Genomic DNA, 22,240 nt, shown 5'->3' with positions numbered 1-22,240 from the left:
TTAAGGACTTTTTTTGTTATAAAATCAACTTTTTGTTCAGAAAAGCGTTTTTAATAACTTTTGGTAAAAAAAAATAAATTGATATAAAATGGAAAAAAGTAATTTTTTGTGAAAACCTTAATTTTTTGTACAAAAGCTGGTTTTTGTAAAAAAAAACTTATTTTTGATGAAAAAAAACTTTTTTTTTGTAAAAAAAAACATATTTTTGGTGAAAAAAAAACTGTTTTTGTAAAAAAAAAACTATTTTTTTCATGAAAAAAGCTCTTTTGGGTGAAATTTTTTTGTTATTATACCCTTCACCTTCGTGAGAAGGGCATATATAAGTTAGTCATTCCGTTTGTAATTTCCACAATATAATTTTCCGACCCTATAAAGTATATATAATCTGAATCCTTATAGATAGCGGAGTCGATTAAGCCATGTCCGTCTGTCTGTTGAAATCAGCTTTCCGAAGCCCCCAAATAATTTACACGATTCATACATCAATATATCCGGAATTCTTCCGGCTCGGTTGCTATTTAAAATCGAGAAAATCGGTCCGCAAATGGCTGAGATATAAGGAACAGGTCAACCTCGATTTTTGACCTATATCTGGATTACAATGTCATTAACAGGGTAACCAAAAATATGCAATATCATATTTTTTGCTGTGCGTCGAATAAACATATGAGTTAGTTATTTATCCGTTCCAGACAATTTTAAGAATTTTGGCATTGATTTGTTAGTGCATATTTTATCATATTTTGCTCTTTACTGCATATTTTTGCATATCTGACTCGTAACTGCATATTTTCTTTTTTTCATTAGTTAGTTTTCTTAATACAATTTTATTTTTTGTATTGTAATTTTATTTATTTCTATATTTTACTAATTTGTTAAGGTCCAATGATAATTGGCCTAGGCTACTTAAAGAAAAAATTAGTGTATCCATAATCGACTTATCTTAAATGAATTTCGTTGACTTAAATGAGCTTAGTTTCACACAATTATTAAAATCATTCCACTATTGTAAGGCTGTTTTATAATTCTATTTAAAATTTGGAAGCCGAATTAAAAAAAAAATTGCAATTTTTACCAACAACTTACACACGTTCTCCATAGAGTTTTTGAATCATATTCAAATGATATAAAAGTGATTTTTAAAGCTTTATGTAGAATAGAAGTATTTCGAGAAATTTATCCGGAACATGGGGCACATGGATTGAGCAAGTAAAATATTATGCCACTACTTACAAAAACAAAGTTTGAAGTATAAGGCAGTTTAAAAGATGAGACAAATCAACTCTACGGAAATCTAAAACAAAGATTAAGTTTGAAAATTTTAAACTTAAGAAAACAGACAGTAATTTATTGCTAACTATAATAAAATTAATTGAATCAAACTATTTTCATGTAGTGCAAAAGACAGTACAATCGAAATTTAGTCCTATAATAAACAATTTTAATTAATCAGCTCTATACTTTATTTACCTCTTATATATTTTTTTAATAAAACGTTGAAATCAAACAGTAACCAACTATTTTTAAGTGCATATTTTTTATATTTTAAGAGCATATTTTTCGTTTATAAGTGCATATTTTATGCACAAAAACACTTTTTTTAGAGCATATTTTTGGTTGCCCTGGTCATTAATATAGACAATATGGATATCTAATGATAGATATTTCAAAGACCTTTGCAACGACGTATATAAGACATTAGTAAGTTGGACCTACCATGGGTCAAAATCAGAAAACGTATTTTTTAACTCGAATTTTTTTTTTCATCAAGTTTTTTTTTCGCTAAATATTAAAAAAAAATTTAAAAAACTAATTTTTTTTTTAAATTTAAAAAACAACTCGAAAAAATGTTTTTCCAAAAAATTAAAAAAACAACTTTGGAAAAAAAAATAAATTTTGCTTACCTAAAAATATTTAAAATTTTTATTTTGAAATATAATTTGGTGGAGGGTATATAAGATTCGGCACAGGCGATTATAGCTCTCTTACTTGTTATTTTATTTTTTTGGTTAGAAAGATGAGTTGAAATTTCAACTGAGCCTTACTAAATATTCCACTATTCCGCAACTTGCTACAATATATTAATAATCATATAAACAAAAGTAGGGGGTATCGGACAACAAACAAATTATGCATCAAATCCAACAATAAGTAAGAATAAAAATAAACCGGCAACAAAATCGAAGACTTTACTTTCATACATATTTATAAGTAGTAAAATAAGTACTCTCACACGATCATGATTTTGTGCTCAATTCCAAAAAAATAACAAAATAAAAAAAAACACATGCTGTCGATTCTTAAAGCTTTTGATGATTATAATAATGACGCTGATGCTGGTGCTGGTGCTGCTGCTGCTGTAGTCATCATGATGACGATAATGACGTCGAATTTAAATGTTGGTTTAAAATTCCCAGTGTTTGCATTACAACAAAAGCCGACAATAATAACATTTACACAAAAAAAAACAGCAACAAAATCACCAAGAATAAATCTCAAATCAAAAAACTTTGTTTCCAAATCTATGAATGCCTGTATACATGGATGAATGAATAAATAAATGTTTATAACTAAAGATTTAAATCAAAACCATCAATTAAGTCTGGAAGTGAAAGATAGAAAATGTAAATCACAGCAAAAAAAAATAACAACAATAACACTATAATAATGAAAATCTATCAACGCTTGTGGATAAAAAAAAAAATAAAACTAAACACTAAAACGATAGATAATGGAGACAGGACAGGGCGCAAAGAGTTACACAAAAGATCTGCGGTTATTTGGGTGTTCTTTGGTTCTAGAAAACCAACGGACATCGATTTGGGGGAGGAAGTTAAACAAATTGAATGTATTGTGTGCGAAAGTTGTGGCATACTTTTGGTGTGGATACCAAAGCAACTTCTATATAGTTTTTTTACATACAAACATATTTATTTATACAGAAATGCCGACAGCTTTAAAATGTTTTTTTTATTTTTTTGGTATGCTTTATTTTCGGTGGTATACCCTACTTTTTAAGGTAAAGTATTGTGGGTTTGTTTATGTGTATTGTAGCGAAATCAAGTTTAAACAAGTGTTAATGGAATTTAATATTAAGTCTTTTGTAAAAATTACAATATTGAGATCTCAATAAAAACTTCTGACTTTTACTTTTGCTTAAGTTGTAGTGTGTTCACTTCTTGTAAAGAAAGTAATGTATATCATAAATATTTAAACTCAAACGTTGGGGATAAGACTCTGCAAAGAGAGAGTCTAAATTCAAGATCTAAAGGATGAGATAATTCGGCACATTAACGACATTGAACCTCAGTTATGTCTCAGAGTCATTGAAAATATGGATCATCGGATAGAGGTATGTCACCGAAGCCGTGGCGAGCATTTAGTCTATATTTTGTTTGTCATAGATCCTTCTATCATAATAAAAAATATTGTTACGTTTTAACCTTTTCAAAACGTTTGGTTTATTTCCTTTAAATAAACCGGATACTTTTGATTGCAAATAAAAGCCGTTTAGTAGTTTGAAAATTGTAACAACTCTTTATTTATTTAAAATGTACAACAACCGAATTAAATAGTCACTCAATGTTTTTTTATACACGTTTATAAATTCTCAGAAATACAGACACTTTATAATATATACGAATTCACTTGAAAAATACAGCACACTTGAAGGCACTCAGTTGATGTTTATTCAAATAGCGTCTCTGATAAACTGACTCACGACTGCTACCTCTGCCACTATTTATAACACTGCCATCTGCACTCTAGATTGTTCTTTAACTGTCAAAATTCTGTGGTGTACTTTCTACAATGTTCTTTAACTGAATAATCGAATTCGAATACAGCGTTGCCAACTTACGATCAAATCAACTGTTATTTGAAAGCATTATGCTACTTTTAAATCAGCCCTTAAAATCGTTATATTTGAATTCAAGTACAATTTCGTAACAATATTAAGATAATTCTCAGAAAACTTTTTGTTTTATTTACAATTAACATAGCGCGCTTTGGTTGCAGCACCCTTTTTAATATTAATTTATAGATTAGAAGCAGCTTTTTTCGATTTTTTTAGGACATTCCCATGTGATCCTCCAACAGTAATATGCCATCATATGTTCAACCCAGCGAGCTTGGTATCTATCTTCCATGTCTTTTAAATCTTGATGTAAACGTTCTCCTTATTCTTCGCTACACGATCCAAGTTTTTGAGGAAACTTGGATCGTGAAAGTGAAATCGTCGTTAACACTTAAAATTCGTGTCCTGTTCATACGAAAAAACTTCCACCATCTCTGTGTCCGACAAATCTGATAGATTTTGATTCATAGGAGATGTGACGACGTCTGAGTACAGTAGAGGACTTTCAACAAACGGTTACTCAAAAACGTGTATTACATAAAAATCTGTGGCTATCACAAACAAGTTCCCTAATTTCATCAGAACACATTCCATTGTAGTACCGATAGAACTGCACTGCAGTACTGTCACCAATAATCACCTTCGCTCGCTTTTGTACGCGGAGCAGGAGAAACAACGAAGCTTGAACTCGTTTCATGAGGTCCCATCTATAACAACTCGATACAACTACGCGATCTAGGAGAAAGCTCGATATAAATCTAGATATCAACGTTATTGTCGTTTCCAATTAAAATGCCGAAAGAAATCGTTGAGCTCAGCCCAACGAGACTTTTCGTAGATAAAAATTCAACGTTTCGTAGCTGTTTGTGAATCTTTGAGAAGTTGCGAGAGCGTTAAGGAGGCGGAAATGGTATAATGATCCGAATTACCGAGAGGTTCAAAAAGGTGAGAAAAATGTCAAGAGTGTTATTTTGGTGCCCTTGAACACATGAAATGTGTGTTGGTTTATTCGCTAATTGCTCAAGGGGGTTGTGTGCCGCGAATAGCTCATCGTATTAGATCCAGCCTGTAGCCGTGAGATATCTCAATAGGTTATTGAGTCTAGATTCAGATAACTCACCAAGGTTGGTTAGTATATAGTTGCCCAGGAATGCTAGGAACGGGCATTCGCATAGAAATTCTATCGAAATTTCGAACGATATCGAATGCTGTTATTTGCCACCTGTTTGTTGCAGTTTTTGCAGCTGCTGAAATATTATTAACAGTCACTTTTTTAAGCAAATTTCTTGTATAGTTTACAAAATCATAAAATTTCTACCCAAAATTATAAAAAAAAACATAACACAATTTTAATTGGAAAAAAATTCATTCAATTATGGTGGTGTTGAAATTTTCTAAGTGGAAATTTTCATTAAATATAAGCAAATGGAATGGGAATTTTTCATAATGCATATCTTTATTATATAAGATTTTAAGTATATTAGATACTTGAGATGTGTACAACAAGAAAACAAAACAAAATTATTGTACAATCTATTTCAACTAGAAATATAGAGTAAAAAGTATTGTTTACACAAAAACTAAACTAAAAAAAAAAAACAACAGACACAAACTCACAAATAAAAGAAGATGAAAAATATAGTACATACTACATTGAATTTCATAATTTTGTGGCAAGTAACCAGCCACCACCCAACAACAACATCATCATTGCAGCCAGATAATAATGATCATCACCATCATCATGACAATCATCATTTCAGTATTATTATACGCCTAGTTGTGGTTTATAGTTTTCCAAAAGCGGATACTTTATCCAAACAAAAATCTACAAAAAAAAGAAACTTTTTAATGTAATAATGGACTTTAAAGTAACAGAAATTGTGCTAGGGGAAGGTATGGGGGAAGAAAACCTTAAGCATGCCACAACTTGTTGCACATAGTTGTAACTCTGCAACTCTAACACAATTCAAATTTAAAATACAATTCCCTCAACATTCATTCATTCATTCATTCATTCATTCATCGTTCATCAATCGTTAATTGAATATATTTTTCAATTTATTTATTTGTGTTTTTTTTTTTGTTAAATAAACTTTTCAACAAAAACACTTTTTATTCAATTTTCCCTTTTTTTGTATTTTATTTCAGTTGTTTATGGTGTTTTTTGTGTGGCATTGTTGCCTTTTAAAGACACTTTTATTTATTTTTTTGGTGGTTGTTTTTTTTTGTTAATATGTGGTACAAATAGTTTATGTGGCTTGTCAATATATTGCTTTTATACATTTTAGTTTTTCTTTGGTTTTTTTTTGTATTTTTGCGATTTTTATGCTTCACTGCATAAGTCACGATTATTTAAATGTGACGCGCCATTTCAAACGCATGGCGCTTAAGGTAAAATCAAATTGAATACTTATTCTTGTACACAAAAAAAAAGAAAAGAAACAAAATTCAGCAAAACTAGGTACCACACTAGACAAATGTATTATTGATTCTTGGAGTTTTAACACTGAATACTAAATATGCCAACAGCTTATATGAACGTTCTGCAGGTCCAGTAGGAACATTTTAAAAATAGGAAATTTAGTGGTTTCTTGAAAAAATAAATTTTAGTATTTGGTGTATAACTTAAAAATTCGGGATTCACAACAGATCTTTTGAACTCGGTTTTTGTTTTTAATAACTTATATGTCATTTTGAAGGTTACAAATCTGTCATTTATTCTCACTTAGTTATTGAACATTATAGTGTAAACAAAAAAATTTGTATATCCTAAAACCTAAAACCACCATAGTGGGGAGGGTATAATGCGTTTGTGCAGATGTTTGTAACGCCCAAAAATATTAGTCTAACACCCACCTTAAAGTATACATATCGACTTAGAATCACTTTCTGAGTCGATTAAACGATGTCCGTTCGTCCGTCTGGCTGGCTGGTCGGCTGGCTGTCCATGTAAACCTTGTGCGGAGAGTACAGGTCGCAATTTTGAAGATATTTGGATAAAATATGGGACATATAATTTTTTCGGCCCAAGGCCCAAGGCTGAAATCGGCCCATTATTTCACCTAGCCCCCATACAAATGTCCTCCCGGAATTGGACTTCATCGGTCATAAATATTTAATTTATACATGTATCTACACAAAATTCGCTCCAGATAAGTTTTATATATACAAAATTCATGTCACCAAATTTTGTTACGATCGGTCCACAATTAGTCATAGCTCCCATACAGACCCGCTTCCGAAAATCACTTTAACGTGCATAAATCGCTTAAAAATGTGGGTATACTCACAAAATTCAACATAGTAAACTTTCATATAGACACAAATCACACGACCTAATTTCATGGTGATCGGTCCATAATTGGTCATAGCCCCCATATAAGGCCCACTACCGAAAATCACTCAAAAATATAAATTATTGAAATTTTAAAAGAAAAATGTTTTTGCTCTTTTACTTAGTGTAGGGTATTATATGGTCGGGCTTGACCGATCATACTTTCTTACTTGTTTTATTTATAAACACGTCAAACAAATTTGTACTAAAAAAGTGGTTACGCTTTTTTGAGCAAATATTTGTCATGTGTGACCCTACCTTTAGCAATATGTGTCCCAAATAGTTTATATAGCTATTTCTTCAATCTTTGGAAAAAAAATAAAAAAAATATTTGACATTGTTTCCAAAATCAAAAATTAATAGACCTTTTGAGAAAAAAGGGTCCATTTTGAAAAAAATGTTAGATTTTAAAAAAAAACACACAAAATTATAAAGGGCCCATTTTGAAAAAAAAATCAAAAAAGTTTTTGATTTTGGAAAAAAAAATTAAAAAAAATTTTATATTTTTTTTAAATTTACAATAGAACTAACCATGATGCAAATATCATCCCGATCGGCAAAAGCTATAAATTTTTTTTTAATAAATAAATAACCATTCAAAACTTTCTGTACTGTATGTACACTTTTAAACATTTTTAAACGTATTTTTTTACGTGTAACCAACTGCAACACATTTATTATTTTTGCCCTAAAGTATGCATTAAAACTAACGTCGTAAGTAAAAAATATTAAATCCAGCAGATACAAAAAGCTGGAAATAACACATATGTAGATATTTCACACTTGAAACATAAAAGCTCATGTCTTAAAGAAATACAACAAAACAAACATACAGTAAAGAAATTTAAAAAAAAATATTAATATCAATATAAATTAAATTATACTGTCTTGTGACATGACATTTGTTTAAAATTTATGTACATATATACCTACAAATTCTATATAATTTCAAAAATACAAATTCTCAATAAACTCTTTATATCCTACACTACCATAGTGGGGAGGGTATTATGCGTTTTTCCTGATGTTTGTAACGCCCACAAATATTAGTCTAACACCCACCTTAAAGTATACCGATTAACCATCCGTCCGTCCGTCTGGCTGGCTTTCCATGTAAACCTTGTGCGCAAAGTACAGATCGCAATTTTTAAGATATTTCAGTCAAATTTAACATATTCAGTTCTTTCGGCCCAATTACAAATACTATTGAAACTAGCTAAAGTCTGACCATTATTTCACCTAGCCTCCAAATGACAAATGACTTCTAAATGTTTAATTTATATAGGTATCTACACAAATTTCGCTCCAAATAAGTTTTATGTATTTATACGGAAGATATTTCACCTAATTTTATGATGATTGGTCCATAATTCCGAAAATCACTTTAACGAGCAGAAGTTCATTTTAAACGAATTAAAAAAGTTTGTAACCACATAGAATTGAACAGAAATAAGTCTTATAAAGACATAAATCACACGACCTAATTTCATTTCGATCGATCCATAGTTAGCAATAGCTCCCTTATAAAGACCACTTAAAGTTTAATATTTAAAAAATCCAAGACCCAATATAATTTTCGATTTAAAAAGTGGAGTTTATTGAAATCTACAGAATTTAGAGTATAATAAAAAGATATCGAATTATTGGTCGTTGATCTAAAAAGTATATATATTCTGTGGGCACAGTACAGCCTCTATGCAAAGATCAAGGAGGACAAAATTTTCTCCAAATATTCTTTATTGATCAGGGGCATAATTCTCGCTTTCGTAATCGAAAGAAATTTTGAATGCTTCGTAGCTTTCAAGTAAAAACTAGCTAGTTATCGAATGCCATCAATTAAAAGGTCTTTAAATTTTATTCGATATCGAATAAGAGAATTCCAAAAATAAAAATATCTCTGACGTTCCAATAAATAATCCCTCGTATATAGGGTTTGGGGTTTCCCGGATAATTTTATTTCCCGGGAATCCCGGGAAATGAAAAAAAAAGAATATTATTTTACAAAATTGTTTCATTTTATTAAAAGAAATTGAAAAACAATACATTACAATTCAATTCTACAAACATAAAACAAAAAAAATGTTGGATAAAATATTTGGAGATCATTTGTTACTATAAAATTAAATATTAGCGATATTCATGATGTAGAGCTCTTGTCCTGGTAATAGAGCAAAAGATCAATTAAGTGTCAAAAAATAAATTGTGAATGTACCTTTATTCCCGGACCCCAAACCCTACTCGTATATGAATGCGAGAATTATCGCCCAGAAATGGTTGTTATTGAATGTGGGCAAAATCCAAATAAATATAATCAGAGTTATGGACCAAAATGTGAGACTTCCTCTGTTAAAAATGGCAAGTATCGGTATATGATTTCGCCCAGCCCCAATACAGATTTCTTAACGGAATATGGCTCTATGTAAAATCAAGTAAGAGAGCTATATTCGGCTGTGCCGAATCTTATATACCCTTCACCAAATTATACATTTTTTTTTTGTTTTTTTAAATTTTTTTTAAATATTTATCGTAACTTATGTTATTTATGTAATTTTATATTTTTTTTCTAGATTTACTTAAATAACTTTTACTCAGGAATTTACTTTTGTAATATAAGCTTATTGGCCTTGAAGGCTTGTTATATTACTTTAATTGAAATAAATAAAAATAAAAATAAATAAATAAATAAAAAAAACTTTGGTGAAAAAAAAAATTCGGGTTAAAAAATATTTTTTCCGATTTTGACCCATTGTAGGTCCAACTTACTATGGTTTTATATACGTCATTGCAAAGGTCTTTGAAATATCTATAATTAGATATCCATATTGTCTATATTAATATCTTAGTAATCTAGATATAGGTCAAAAATAGGTCAAAAATCTAGGTTGTCCTGGTTTTTTCCTCATATCTCAGCCATTTGTGGATCCATTTTGCTGATTTCAAATAGCAAACTCGAAAGCATGTCTGACAGAATTATTGAAGATTTGCATTCCGAAGATATCTGGGGTCTTCAGAAAATTGATTTCAACAGACAGAAGACAGACATGGCTTAATGGACTCCGCTATCTATAAGGATCCAGAATATATATACTTTATAGGGTAGGAAATGAAAAATGTAGAAATTACAAACGGAATGACGAACTTATATATACCCTTCTCACGAAGGTAAAGGTTATAATAAATAATATAGTGATTTTGCATGAAGAAAAATATAAAATTTTAATTAATATAAAATTTTAACGGTTAAAGATATCATAAAAAAAATTTGAAAGTAATGTAGATCCAAGTGTCCTTAAATGAATGACATTATAATTTTGCAATTTTTTTATTTTCAAATACCGAAATTTCTAAAACGGGGCAAATGTGTTCCAAAAACTTATTTTTTTTTTTAGAAATGTGTCTACTGAGACGTTATTTAACGTGTGATAGTAAAAAAAAACTTTGTACGTATTTAAATAACATATAGGATTACACAAATATGGATATTTTTCGAGGACCGGTGCTTTGCGTTTTTAAAATTCTTTATTCAAACCTAATTTTTTTTTTTAAATTGGCTAAGTTTGGATAGTTCTGGGAGGTACTATCCGCTCCAAATTTGGTCCGCTTAAGTGAGCCAAATTTTACTTTACACGCTTTTGCATTAAGTTCTCTTTCCGGATCATATAAAAATTGTATATAGTTTCGAAGAAAAATTTTTTTCTACAAAAGAAAAAATATAAGGACTTTTTTGGGGAAAATACGGTCCTTGGGTTGCGTCTAACATTTTATAGGGACTAGATAACTGTTAGCAAGTTTTTGTATTTTATTTAGAATTTTATCGCCAATATAGCAGATTTAACAAAAATCAGCTATATCTAAAAAACCAAAAAAAGTCTATCAAATTTAAAAAATAAATAAATAACTTACACATTTAAGCGTATTTTTTTAAGTACTATTTATATTTTAAGTTTCAGTCAGATCATAAATGGATTTTTGGTATTTTTTTTTCAAAAAACTGTCCCCATTATCCCTAGTTAGCTGAGCAACTGTAAATCAACTCGAAAACACCTCAGCTCAAACCATGTGAAATTTCGTAATAATATTTCCAAAAAAAAAGTTTCTAAAATCAAACCGGACACGATTTCCCTCAGTTGGTTCATAAAATTTAGGAAATTCGAATTTTTAAAGATCCAAGACTTTTATTTAAACTAATATTATTTCTAAAAGTAAAAAAAAAAACATTGTTCGAATCAAAATCAATTTTTTAATTTTGAACAAATTAGAGCTGTTAGTTGATTTTAAATACAAAATTCAAAATGCTGAAAAAAAAACATTATTATACACAAACAACAACTTAATATAAAATTAATTTTGTTCATTATTGTAATTTATTTAAATTGAAATAATAATTTTACTATTTTATGGTTATAATTTTGTTACAGCTATAAATAATAATTAAAAACTAAATATTGACTAAAATGTTTGATTAGTTGATATAAAATACATAATAATATTTAATAATAATAAAACATATAATTTTTGTTTAATAATAAATAAATGCACTAATTTCACTTAAGACACAATGGCAATTTTAGCTGTAATTTTGAATTATTACACAATTCATAGTTCATAATTTGTTCTTAGCGTTTCCGCCTTTTTTTATAAAAATGCCAATTTAATTTATTATAAATATTTATGTATATTTTAGGCCATACACAATATTTGGAATTCTCAGTATTTAAAATTGTTATTACTTTTAAAACAAACACAAGCAGTTATTAATAAAATATAATAAATTATTAAAACAGAAAAAATAAATTTGATAAAAATATAAACTAAAATAACAAAAAAATTCAAAATTTATAAAAATGACGCCAACACGCGTCTAAAATAAAACGCACAAACAAATGCCCCAACTGCTGGAAATGTTTGTTGTTGGTGTTTTGTTTTATAATAGCAAGCGTTTGATTTAAAACAAACAAAAGAAAAAAAAATTATTTAAAACTAGCAGGCATGAAACCAATAAAAATTAAGAAAAATAAAAACAAAATATATAAACAAAAGCATTTTTGAGGTGACCTCAAGTTCAGGGTTAATTTTTGCCAACAAAAAAAAGCTTTAAAAATTTCTAAAATTTACAAAATTGAAAATCAAATTCCATAAATTTATAAAAATCCCTTAATTGTTTGCTTGGTTATATTCTCATAATATTTACTGCGCCGCCATGCTGCATTTGGTTTATTAGTATTTTGTTGCTGATCTTGCTGATCATTCGAATCTCTGGCCTCAGTCACACTCATTTGTGTTGTTAAGGGATTTTGATTCGAACAAGCATTTGAGGTTGAGGCGCTCACCTCGGGTGTTCTGGACAATGGCATTGCTGTGTGTTCCGTTAGAATTTCCAAAGAGGGAGCATCCGCTATACCCGCTACTTCCAATTCAGTTTCCGATTCAATGGGTATACTATCCACATGATAGCCATCGTAATGTTGGTCCGGTGTTGGTGTTACACTTTCACTATGCAACTCCTCAATATCAGCTATACTGCTTTGATCTTCCTCTAGGGTATGAGCGCTTTGACTACCATTTTCTGATAATTTGGTGGGTGTTTTCTCATTGTCGTGCGATGTCGCCTCACCATTGAGTGGCTGTGCTGAGCGATAACTTTGTTCGGATCCCTCAAACGACATGTTTAGGGGAGAGGTTAATTCGGGCATTTCGAAAGCATATGTCGAGTCGTCAGCTTCACTGGCATCGAAAGAGTTTTTATCACAACTTATGTAGGAAGATGTTCTACCCGATGCCGTTTGAAAGGATGCCGAGGAGAGTGAGTGGGGTGTAAAGTTGCCCTCGGAGGCTGTAGCAAAGGAATCATCTTCAGTGGAGCGGGAGTGCCAATCCTGTAAGAGAATTTAATAGTTAGATTCAAATGTATTTTCACCAACTTTATTTAATATAATTTTATTATTTAACAACCGGACAAAATTGTTCACAAAATAGAAAACAAATTTTATAAACGTAGGTCTGGCTACCTATTTACTTTATAAGGGATCTGACATTACTACATTCTGTCCTTTTTTTCTAAAATATGGAACATTAGTTGTGACCGATATTGATATATTTCTGGAAACTTTATTTTTATTTTATATTTTCTTGACATTTTTTTTGCCTTTTGTATTTATAAATATACCCGATACATATGAAAATAAAAAGTTTTTGAATTGTTTTAAACAAATTTTGAATACCGACCGTAAATCAAAAAAATCATTCGCATATTTGGAAATCTAATACAAATTTTGTTTAGACGATGAAATTGTATTTGAAATTTGAAAATTCACAAAATATTGAGCATTGGTGTTTTTTTTTCACCGAAAAAAGTTTCATAACGGACGAAACGAAAAATGTCGATCAAAATAATGAATTTTTGAACTTTTACTCTTCTAATTTCGATAATATTTAGTGTACATGTTTTCTCCATGGCCATACAAAATTTAAAGTTCTCCAAATTTTCGAAATTCGCTTTAGTTTGTGCTTTTTTGAATGAAACACAGTTCTTTGAGCTCTATAATCTTTGCCCAAAGTTTCTCCAATTTTTTATCCCATCCTAAAAATAAGATTTGTCGAAGACATCAAAATTGGTATTGTAGGATTCAAATCTCTACATCCGGCAAATAGGGCGTAAGCAAGGGCATTTCGTAGCCTAATTCTTGGATTTTTGCCATGGAAACTGCACATATGTATGTGTACCCTTTTGTGTACCAGATTGTAAACAAACTCGGCAGCCATCTTGCGGAAAGCTTTCTCATATTCAAGTGATCATTCAAAATTGAAACCACTGAGCCACATGAGATGCCTAGAGCTTCCACAATCTCTTTTTCAATTTCCGATTGGCCGGCACAATATCGTGACTTTTTTCAATTGTTTTGGACCTAAAATGGACAGAACGTTCGGCGTCTTCCGTGCTTGTACGGCCACAACGAAATTCAGTAAACCACTTTTTTACCATTGAAATTGATGGTGCAGAGTTTCCATATTATATATCAAGCTTGGCCTTGGTTTGAGTGATGGTTGACGACCACACATAATTCACTTTTTTCCATTATCTCCTCAACTCACGCGGTAGTATGCTATCAATGGCTGTCAAACACAAACTAAATGACGCAGCTTGTTAAAATTTTGACAGAAGTCAACTGACAGATGCCTGTTGACAGGAGCAATGTTTCCCTTTCAGTTAAGAGCCTCGTACAATTGAAATTGAGCGATTTTATAACATTCGTATATCTAATTTGAACTTTGAACCTCGATAAATGACAAACCTAAGCGATTTTATAATGTTTAAACAACTTAAAATTTTATAAGTTTTCAAAAAAATTTTGCTTCCTTTTTTAAAAAAAAATTGTCTCAAAATGCTAATATACATATGTAGTTTTTCAGAATAGTAGGTTAACTTTTAATTGAAATTTTGAATTTCGGCTCAATCAAAATTCTGGGATTCCAAAATCTCATATTTATAATTGCGATGAAAATATATGTAAATGTTTACAGAAACTAAAATATTGTTGAAATTAATTTATAATAACAATTATACATATGTGTATGAAACAGTATATTGTTACAAAGAACATAGTATAGTTGTCGTAACCATGTCGAACCATGTTATTTCTCTGAGTATTTGTTGAATTTTGCCCATAATGTATATTATGTATTTGGTTCCAGGCTGATAAAAAAATACATCAATAACACGTTTGTCAAAATAAAAAATAATAATTTTTTAGCATTATTACTTCGTTAAACGTCAGTTAATGTTATGATAAATATTTGTCAAGTATATATAGGGGGTAACATATCGCAATGAAATTGTTTACATTGGTAAACTTTTAGATAAAAAATTTAAAGATGGAACCAAAAATAAATTTAAGGAAAAGCTAATCCCACAATTGTTGATATGCCTTCCGCAAATATATAAGAACATTCTAACTTCCTTAAGAAACTTTTTTCTAGGAAGCCAAGAATTTTCAAAATCAATTATTTTTGACTCATAAATGATAATGATTTGAGACTTTTATCACATGATTTTTTGGTTTATTGTTTAACTATCACAAACATTTTGAATGATTTCGGTTATAAATTGTATCCGATATTTGTAAACAACCGGGCCAAGGTATGCTGAATTTTAGAAATTTGAATTTTCAATAAATAGCACATGCTGGCATGTCTTATATAGGCCTAATTTATATATTTAAATTGTTGATTCGCAAGCCTTTAAAAATTGAAGACCCACAGCGCTGAAGACCCACAGCGCTGCTCATTAAGTGGTAAGTGGTCAAAACTTCAACCCGAATATTCCTCTGCTTCGTGATATATATTTAATGTCAATCGGATCGCCATTTTAGAAATGCCGGATTTATTTCCAAAACGTATTGAGTTAATTTAATGCTTCTGAATTTAAAATTAATATAACCCAGTAGTCTAATATTTAGATTTGAATTTCAATTTAAACCTTGCTTCCTAAAATATTTAAAAATGCTTTACTTTCTTTCCTTAAAAATCACAAGTCTTGGCTTTCTAACTATATTTTTTAAACGTTTACTAAAGAACAAATATAAGGAAATATATTTCACTTGAACTGCATCTGATTATGTTGGTTCTTCAATATTTGCTTACAACATCCCAACTCCCTATTATCTATATCTAAATAGTATACCTAATTCAATACAATAATTAATATAAATCATCCACTTACCTCACTACTCAGCGTGCCCAGTTTCTTATCACTCGGACTGGGATTCGATTCAACCTCAACTGTTTGAACATTTTCTTGAACATCTCTTATGACAGCGTCCAATGATTCGGCCACTTCAGCTATATCGCTTAGTTTATTGGTGATGGCATTGCAGGCCAAACCATTATTATCAATGGGATTGACAATAATTTTGCTGGGATCCTGAACTTCATGCAACGAGGAAGAATCCAAAGTGCTGTTATTACTGCTACCACCCGATATAGTGCTGTCCGTGACAGTGGGACTGGGTGTAGTAATCTCCGAGGGAATATCCTCTACCACAATGCTAGAATTATTACAGAGATTAGTTTCTAAATCTTGTGAGGGTGATTGAGTAGTTGAATGTTTTAGATTTTCTTTGACCGAAGATTGAGATAAAGATTTTGAACTTTCTGAAAGTTGGGGTGAATTTTCGCGAGAGTCTAGTGTTTCAGTAATTGGGGGATCATTGAAATTATTCTCATGTTTAGCATTTAATTCTTGTGAATTGTTTGAAATAGTGGGATTTTCGTATTCATTTTCATTGTTTTGCAAGCTTTCAGAGTTTTCGGGCTTAAGTTCGTTGGGTTCCGTAAAGGAATTTTCTTGAGTTACTTTAATTTCGTTGGAATCAAGGGAATTTTCTTCCATTTCCGAAAATTTTTCTTGATTTACTTTATTTTCAGTTGTATGTAGAGAATTTTCTTCCTTTTCCGTCGACTCTTGAGTTATGTTATTTTCTGTTAAAATGTGAGAAGTTTCTTCATGTTCTATTGATTCTTTAGTTTCATTTAATGTCTCTGATTCTGAAACTTCATTTTCAAGACCAGATTCTTTAGCTTTAGAAACTTCATCATTCTCACTAATGAATAATTCATTGGCTTTTTTAGTTTCATTTACATTTTCTAAATCAGTTGCTTTGGAATCATCCTCATTCTCACTGAGGAATAATTCGTTGGCTCCTTTAGTTTCTTTTACATTTTCTAAATCAGTTGCTTCCGAAATCTTTTCTTCATCATTTGGAACATTTGTTGATTCAGAAGTTCTACTATTTTCATTAAGAGTGGCATTAACTTCCTCTTCGTTTTCACTTATAAATAATTCAATTGGTTGTTTTAAGATTTCTGTATTTTCGTTAGAGTCTTTTTGAGAGGATACAGTTTCGTTCGTAGCAGCGTTTTCCATTTCTTGGTTGTTAGAGAGTTGGACAGACTCTTCTTTAGAAACTTCTAGAGATAATTCTTCAACAAATTCTTTATCATCTTCTTTAGAAGCATTTTCCATTTCTTGGTTATTTGAGACTTGGACAGACTCTTCTGCAGAAACTTCTAGGGATGATTCTTCAACAAATTCTTTATCATCTTGTTTAGAAACATTTTCCATTTCGTGGTTATTTGAGACTTGGACAGACTCTTCTTTGGAAACTTCTAGAGATGATTCTTCAACAAATTCTTTATCATCTTCTTTAGAAGCATTTTCCATTTCTTGGTTATTTGAGACTTGGACAGACTCTTCTGCAGAAACTTCTAGGGATGATTTTTCAATAGATTCAGAATCTTCTTCCGACTTCATTTGAAGATTTTTTACTTCATTTAAATGGGAAGTTTCCTCGATATCGGAGTGTTTAGATTCATGGAAGGTTTCTTCATTTTCGTTAAGGTTTTCAGAGTTTTCTCCAACTGCATCAACATTTTCAGAAACTTTATTGTGGTTGTCAGTTTCATTTTTTACTTCTTCATTGGCTGACAATTGATTTTCATCTCTTGAGAGTCTTTTCCTTAGTAACTCTGCCACTTCTTCACTTAAGGAAGCTGGAGGTTTTGAATCACTTGCCTCCACAACATTGTTTTGACCCTGCTGTTCACTTTCCACTATACTTTTTAGTAAATTTAAACCCTCCAGTTTCGAAGTCTCTTCACTAGTATCGTTTACGTTTACCGACGTTTCCACATAATTTTCCGAATTTCCGTACGGCTCGTCCGTTTTCTCTTCAACTTCCGAATCGTCCTTTGCTTTTGAAAACAAATTACGAAACCGCGAAAACATTTTGTAATGTTTTTAATACACAATTACCCGACCGACAATTACCCGTTACCCGAAAAGTTATGTTCGCGTTAGTGAAGAAGAGTTTGATTTAAGAATTATTTTAAATAATTGACGCAAGTCACTTCTTTCTGGACACAATATGGGCCTTTTGCCAATATTAATATTTTCCTTTTAATTTTAGTTTTTTTTTCTTTTTGCAAAGATTTTAAGAAAACATTACTCAAAAACAGAGTAAAAGCAAAAAACTGATTTTCAATTTAATTTCCAAATGATCTTCAAGTATGCCAGACACATTAAAAGGGTCTTGTTTTTTTTATTTTCCTCAAAAAAGAGACACGTTTTTTGTGGATATTTTTAGAATCAAATTTAAATTCTGTTTCTTTGGAGATGTTTTTTCGATTTTTTCGTTCATAAACTCAGTGATTTTAAATAATTATTTTACACATGCTGTAAATTTGTTCCCCTTTATTTCTTTCTAAGATTTAAAACGTTAATTATCCGTTTATATAGCTTTACCGTTACCGATATAGAACTAAGTGTATGTGTATTATTTTGTGTATGTGTCAGTAGTTTTAGTGAATTTTTTTTTTGTCACACGCGTAAAATAGATTTTCGTTTTTAGTTCTATATAAATTCGTTTAAAATTGTACCACGCTGGACCGCTCTCAAAAATAGACTAAAATAATAAAATGTGTCCGCTTGGTATTCCTGTGTAAATTTTGGGTGTCGTTGTCGTTGTTTTTCTTTTTTGTCATGTTATTCCAATTTCTTGTGAGTGTTTTATATTTTATTTAATAATATTTTAATTTAGTGGCTGGTTGAGAAAGTATTTTCGAGAATTTAGTACAAGAGCTACACATGAATGGAAAATTCAGTACTTAAACTATCATTAAATTGTCGTTTGGAGGTTCTTTTATAAACCAAAATCATTTTAATTGAATTTAAATACAAATTTAAAGGAACTGGTGACCAGGAAATATTTTTTCAAAGCATTAGAAAAGTTCAGATGTAGCCTAATTGTTGAGAAGAAACCAAGAATATGTAAAAAGGAAATTTCCATTTGATTGTGTCCTAAAAAGCTTCTTTGCCTTTTTATTTGTGAGTAGTTCATCTGTTTAACTTTCTTCACTAAATTGTTGGTTTCCTTTTTTTATAGTCTAAACCACCATAGTGGTAAAAACTGTTGATGATCGGTCCTGTCAAATGTCCATCAGGAATAAGGGTTTAGCAGGGTTTAAATTCAACGCAATAAGACTTATATTAAAGGGATTTACAATAGATTTGAACGGTCTTTGTTTTTAATAACTTATATGTCATTTTGAGGGGGTACATATCTGTTTTTCGTTGCTTCGAAAATGTTGAGTTTTGTGCCAACAAAGCGTCACATGCGGGAAGTTTTGCTTTACTTCTTTAATTTAAAAAAAAAGTGCAGCAAAGCTAATGGTGAATGTGTTCCGTCAGTTTCAACCTGCGAGAGACACTTTTTCGGTTCAGATAAGGTGCTAGACACGGATGACAAAGATCGCCCAGACCATACCAACAATTGGGGGCATTACTCCATGAAGATTGTTGTAAAACGCAAGAAGATCTTGCAAAATCATTAGGAGCTACTCAAGCAGAAATTTCAAAGCTATTGCGAGCACACAGTGGTGTAGAATTAAAAATTTTGGAAAATAAATCTGGCCTTTCTAAACGGCTCATCCGATCGGGATAAAATTTGACATGGGCGCAGCCAAGGAGTATTCGAGTTTAACTTATTAAAATTGGCCCTACAAATGATCCAGGCGCGGAGCTATGGGGGCTCAAAGTAGGGTACCTACGACATGCAATTTATTTTGTTTCCCATCCGATTTCAAATATTTTTATATTTTTGGAAAGCGCGCTTTATCTCTTATAAATTCCGAGTTATAGGTATTTCAAAATTGAAATTTTAAAATTTTACCATACCTTTGTCCGCTTTTTTAAAAATATAGGTCTGACTTATGTACCGAATGGACTCAAATTTCTTTTGTTAGTTAGACAACTAAATTACGAATAACATACAAAAGATTTCAGAGCAATATCAAAATTTAAATATTCAAAAAGCAGTTGATTTTTACTGTTTTTTTTTTTGGGCGAAAAGATGACTGAACTATTTTTTTATTAAAAATAAACTTTCTTAAAGAACATATAACAATTTTACATTTTTCTGTAAGGTATCTTTATGAAGAAAATTTTAGCATAAAAAACATGTCCTATTTTTTGATTATATAGCCCCTACGCCCTTCGGAATGTGACTTATTTTTTTTATCAAAATTTCACGTTTGGGCCACATGTTCTAAAATCCCAAAGCTGGAATCAAAAAACGGGAAGCAGTTTTAGAAACCTTGATGAGTTTCCTATTCATCCCCAAAGTATTTTCCCAGCATAGAAGGAAATGTGGAGCCCATGGATAAAATTGTAAAAATACCATTTTTGGGATTTTTGCTCTAAATTTTTAGGAATTGCGGGATTCCCTTTCACCTTTTGACAAGTTTTTTTACACCTTGTTATTTAGAATGAGAAACTTAAAAAACGCTGAAAATTTCATTGAGTTTCGTTAATAAATAAAGATTTTATTACATACTAGCTGACCCGGTGCGCTTCGCCACCCCAATTAGAAGAAAGAAATAGTACTATCAAGTCTCACTTTGTGAATCTAATTGTAAATGTCTGATTTCATATTTCTGGGTCCATTATTATAGAAAATGCAAAATGTGTTCCTAATTTTAAATTTTTATGTTTATTATATAAAATATTCAAAAAGTACCATTGCAATAAGGAAATAGTACCATTGATTATCACTTTTAAATTCGCATTCACTAAACCATAACCCGTCAAGCTTGAATTTTAGATTTGTATATCATTTCCTATATTATCAACTAATTTTGTTTCTATAATACTTAAGATTTAATAAATTATCACAAAACCGAAACCGATCGGTTTTTAATTTTTTTTGGAAACTCTAGGTCCATTATTATAGGAAATTCAAAAAAGTACCATTAGAATATATAAAAAGTACCAAAAATCCCCCACTTGTGGTTTCCCACTCACTCGGGTCCATATAAGCTTAATTTCATGGCTTTGGGTTCATTGGTGAAGAAATTAAAAGAAGTACCATTCGAATAAAGAAAAAGTACCAAAAAGTCTCCCCTAGAATTCTAACTCACTTAGGACCATGTATGCTTAATTTCATGTTTTTAAGTCCATTGCTGTAGAAAATTAAAAAAAAGTACCATTAGAATAAACAAAAGGTACCATGAGGTATCCGCTTGAATTTTCAATCACTTAGGACCATATACGCTTAATTTCATATTTAGGTCCATTATATTATAGAAAATTCAAAAAGTACCATTAGAATATAGAAAAAGTACCAAAAAGCACCCACTTGTAGTTTCCCACTCACTCCGTTCCATATAAGCTTTCTAGGTTCATTGGTGAAGAAATTACAAAAAGTACCAATCGAATAAAGAAAAAGTACCACAAAGTCTCCCCATAGAATTCTCACTTACTTAGGACCATATATGCTTAATTTCATGTTTCTAAGTTCATTGTTATAGAAAATTCAAAAAAGTACTATTAGAATAAACAAAAAGTACCAAAAAGTCTCCCCCTAGAATTCTCATTCACTTAGGACCATATATGCTTAACTTCATATTTCTATGTCCATTATTACAGAAAATTCAAAAAGTACCATTCGAATATAGAAAAAGTACCAAAAAGCAGTCACTTGTAGATTCCCACTCACTCCGGTCTTAATTTCATGTTTTTAGGTTCATTGGTGAAGAAATTACAAAAAGTACCATTTGAATAAAGAAAAAGTACCAAAAAGTCTCCCCCTAGAATTCTCACTGACTTAGGACCATATATGCTTAATTTCATGTCTCTAAGTCCATTGTTATAGAAAATTCAAAAAAGTACCATTAGAATATAGAAAAAGGACCAAAAAGCCCACACTTGTGGTTTCCCACTCACTCGGTTCCATATAAGCTTTATTTCATGTTTCTAGGTTCATTGGTGAAGAAATTACAAAAAGTACCAATCGAATAAAGAAAAAGTACCAAAAAGTCTCCCCCTAAAATTCTCACTCACTTATGACCATATATGCTTAATTTCATGTTTCTAAGTCCATAGTTATAGAAAATTCAAAAAAGTACCATTAGAATATAGAAAAAGTACCAAAAAACCCACACTTGTGGTTTTCCACTCACTCGGTTCCATATAAGCTTTATTTCATGTTTCTAGG

The 22,240-nt window shown here is 30.5% G+C and overlaps 1 protein-coding gene across 1 annotated transcript in view; it reads right to left on the bottom strand.

The window, feature by feature from the left end:
• Nucleotides 1–12,266: 12,266 nt before the first annotated feature.
• Nucleotides 12,267–22,240, bottom strand: part of LOC135954022 (uncharacterized) — a 49,580-nt gene continuing 39,606 nt past the window's right edge. The window contains exons 8-9 of the mRNA XM_065504069.1: nt 15,913–16,237; nt 12,267–13,069 (exon numbers count right to left, since the gene is read on the bottom strand). Of these exons, the coding sequence (XP_065360141.1) occupies nt 12,335–13,069; nt 15,913–16,237 (1,060 nt within the window). The 3' untranslated portion in view covers nt 12,267–12,334. The remainder of the gene's footprint in view (nt 13,070–15,912; nt 16,238–22,240) is intronic.

This window comes from Calliphora vicina, chromosome 3, assembly GCF_958450345.1.
Source record: "Calliphora vicina chromosome 3, idCalVici1.1, whole genome shotgun sequence".
In the NCBI taxonomy this organism is placed as follows: domain Eukaryota; kingdom Metazoa; phylum Arthropoda; class Insecta; order Diptera; family Calliphoridae; genus Calliphora; species Calliphora vicina.
This window is presented reverse-complemented; position numbering and strand designations above follow the sequence as displayed.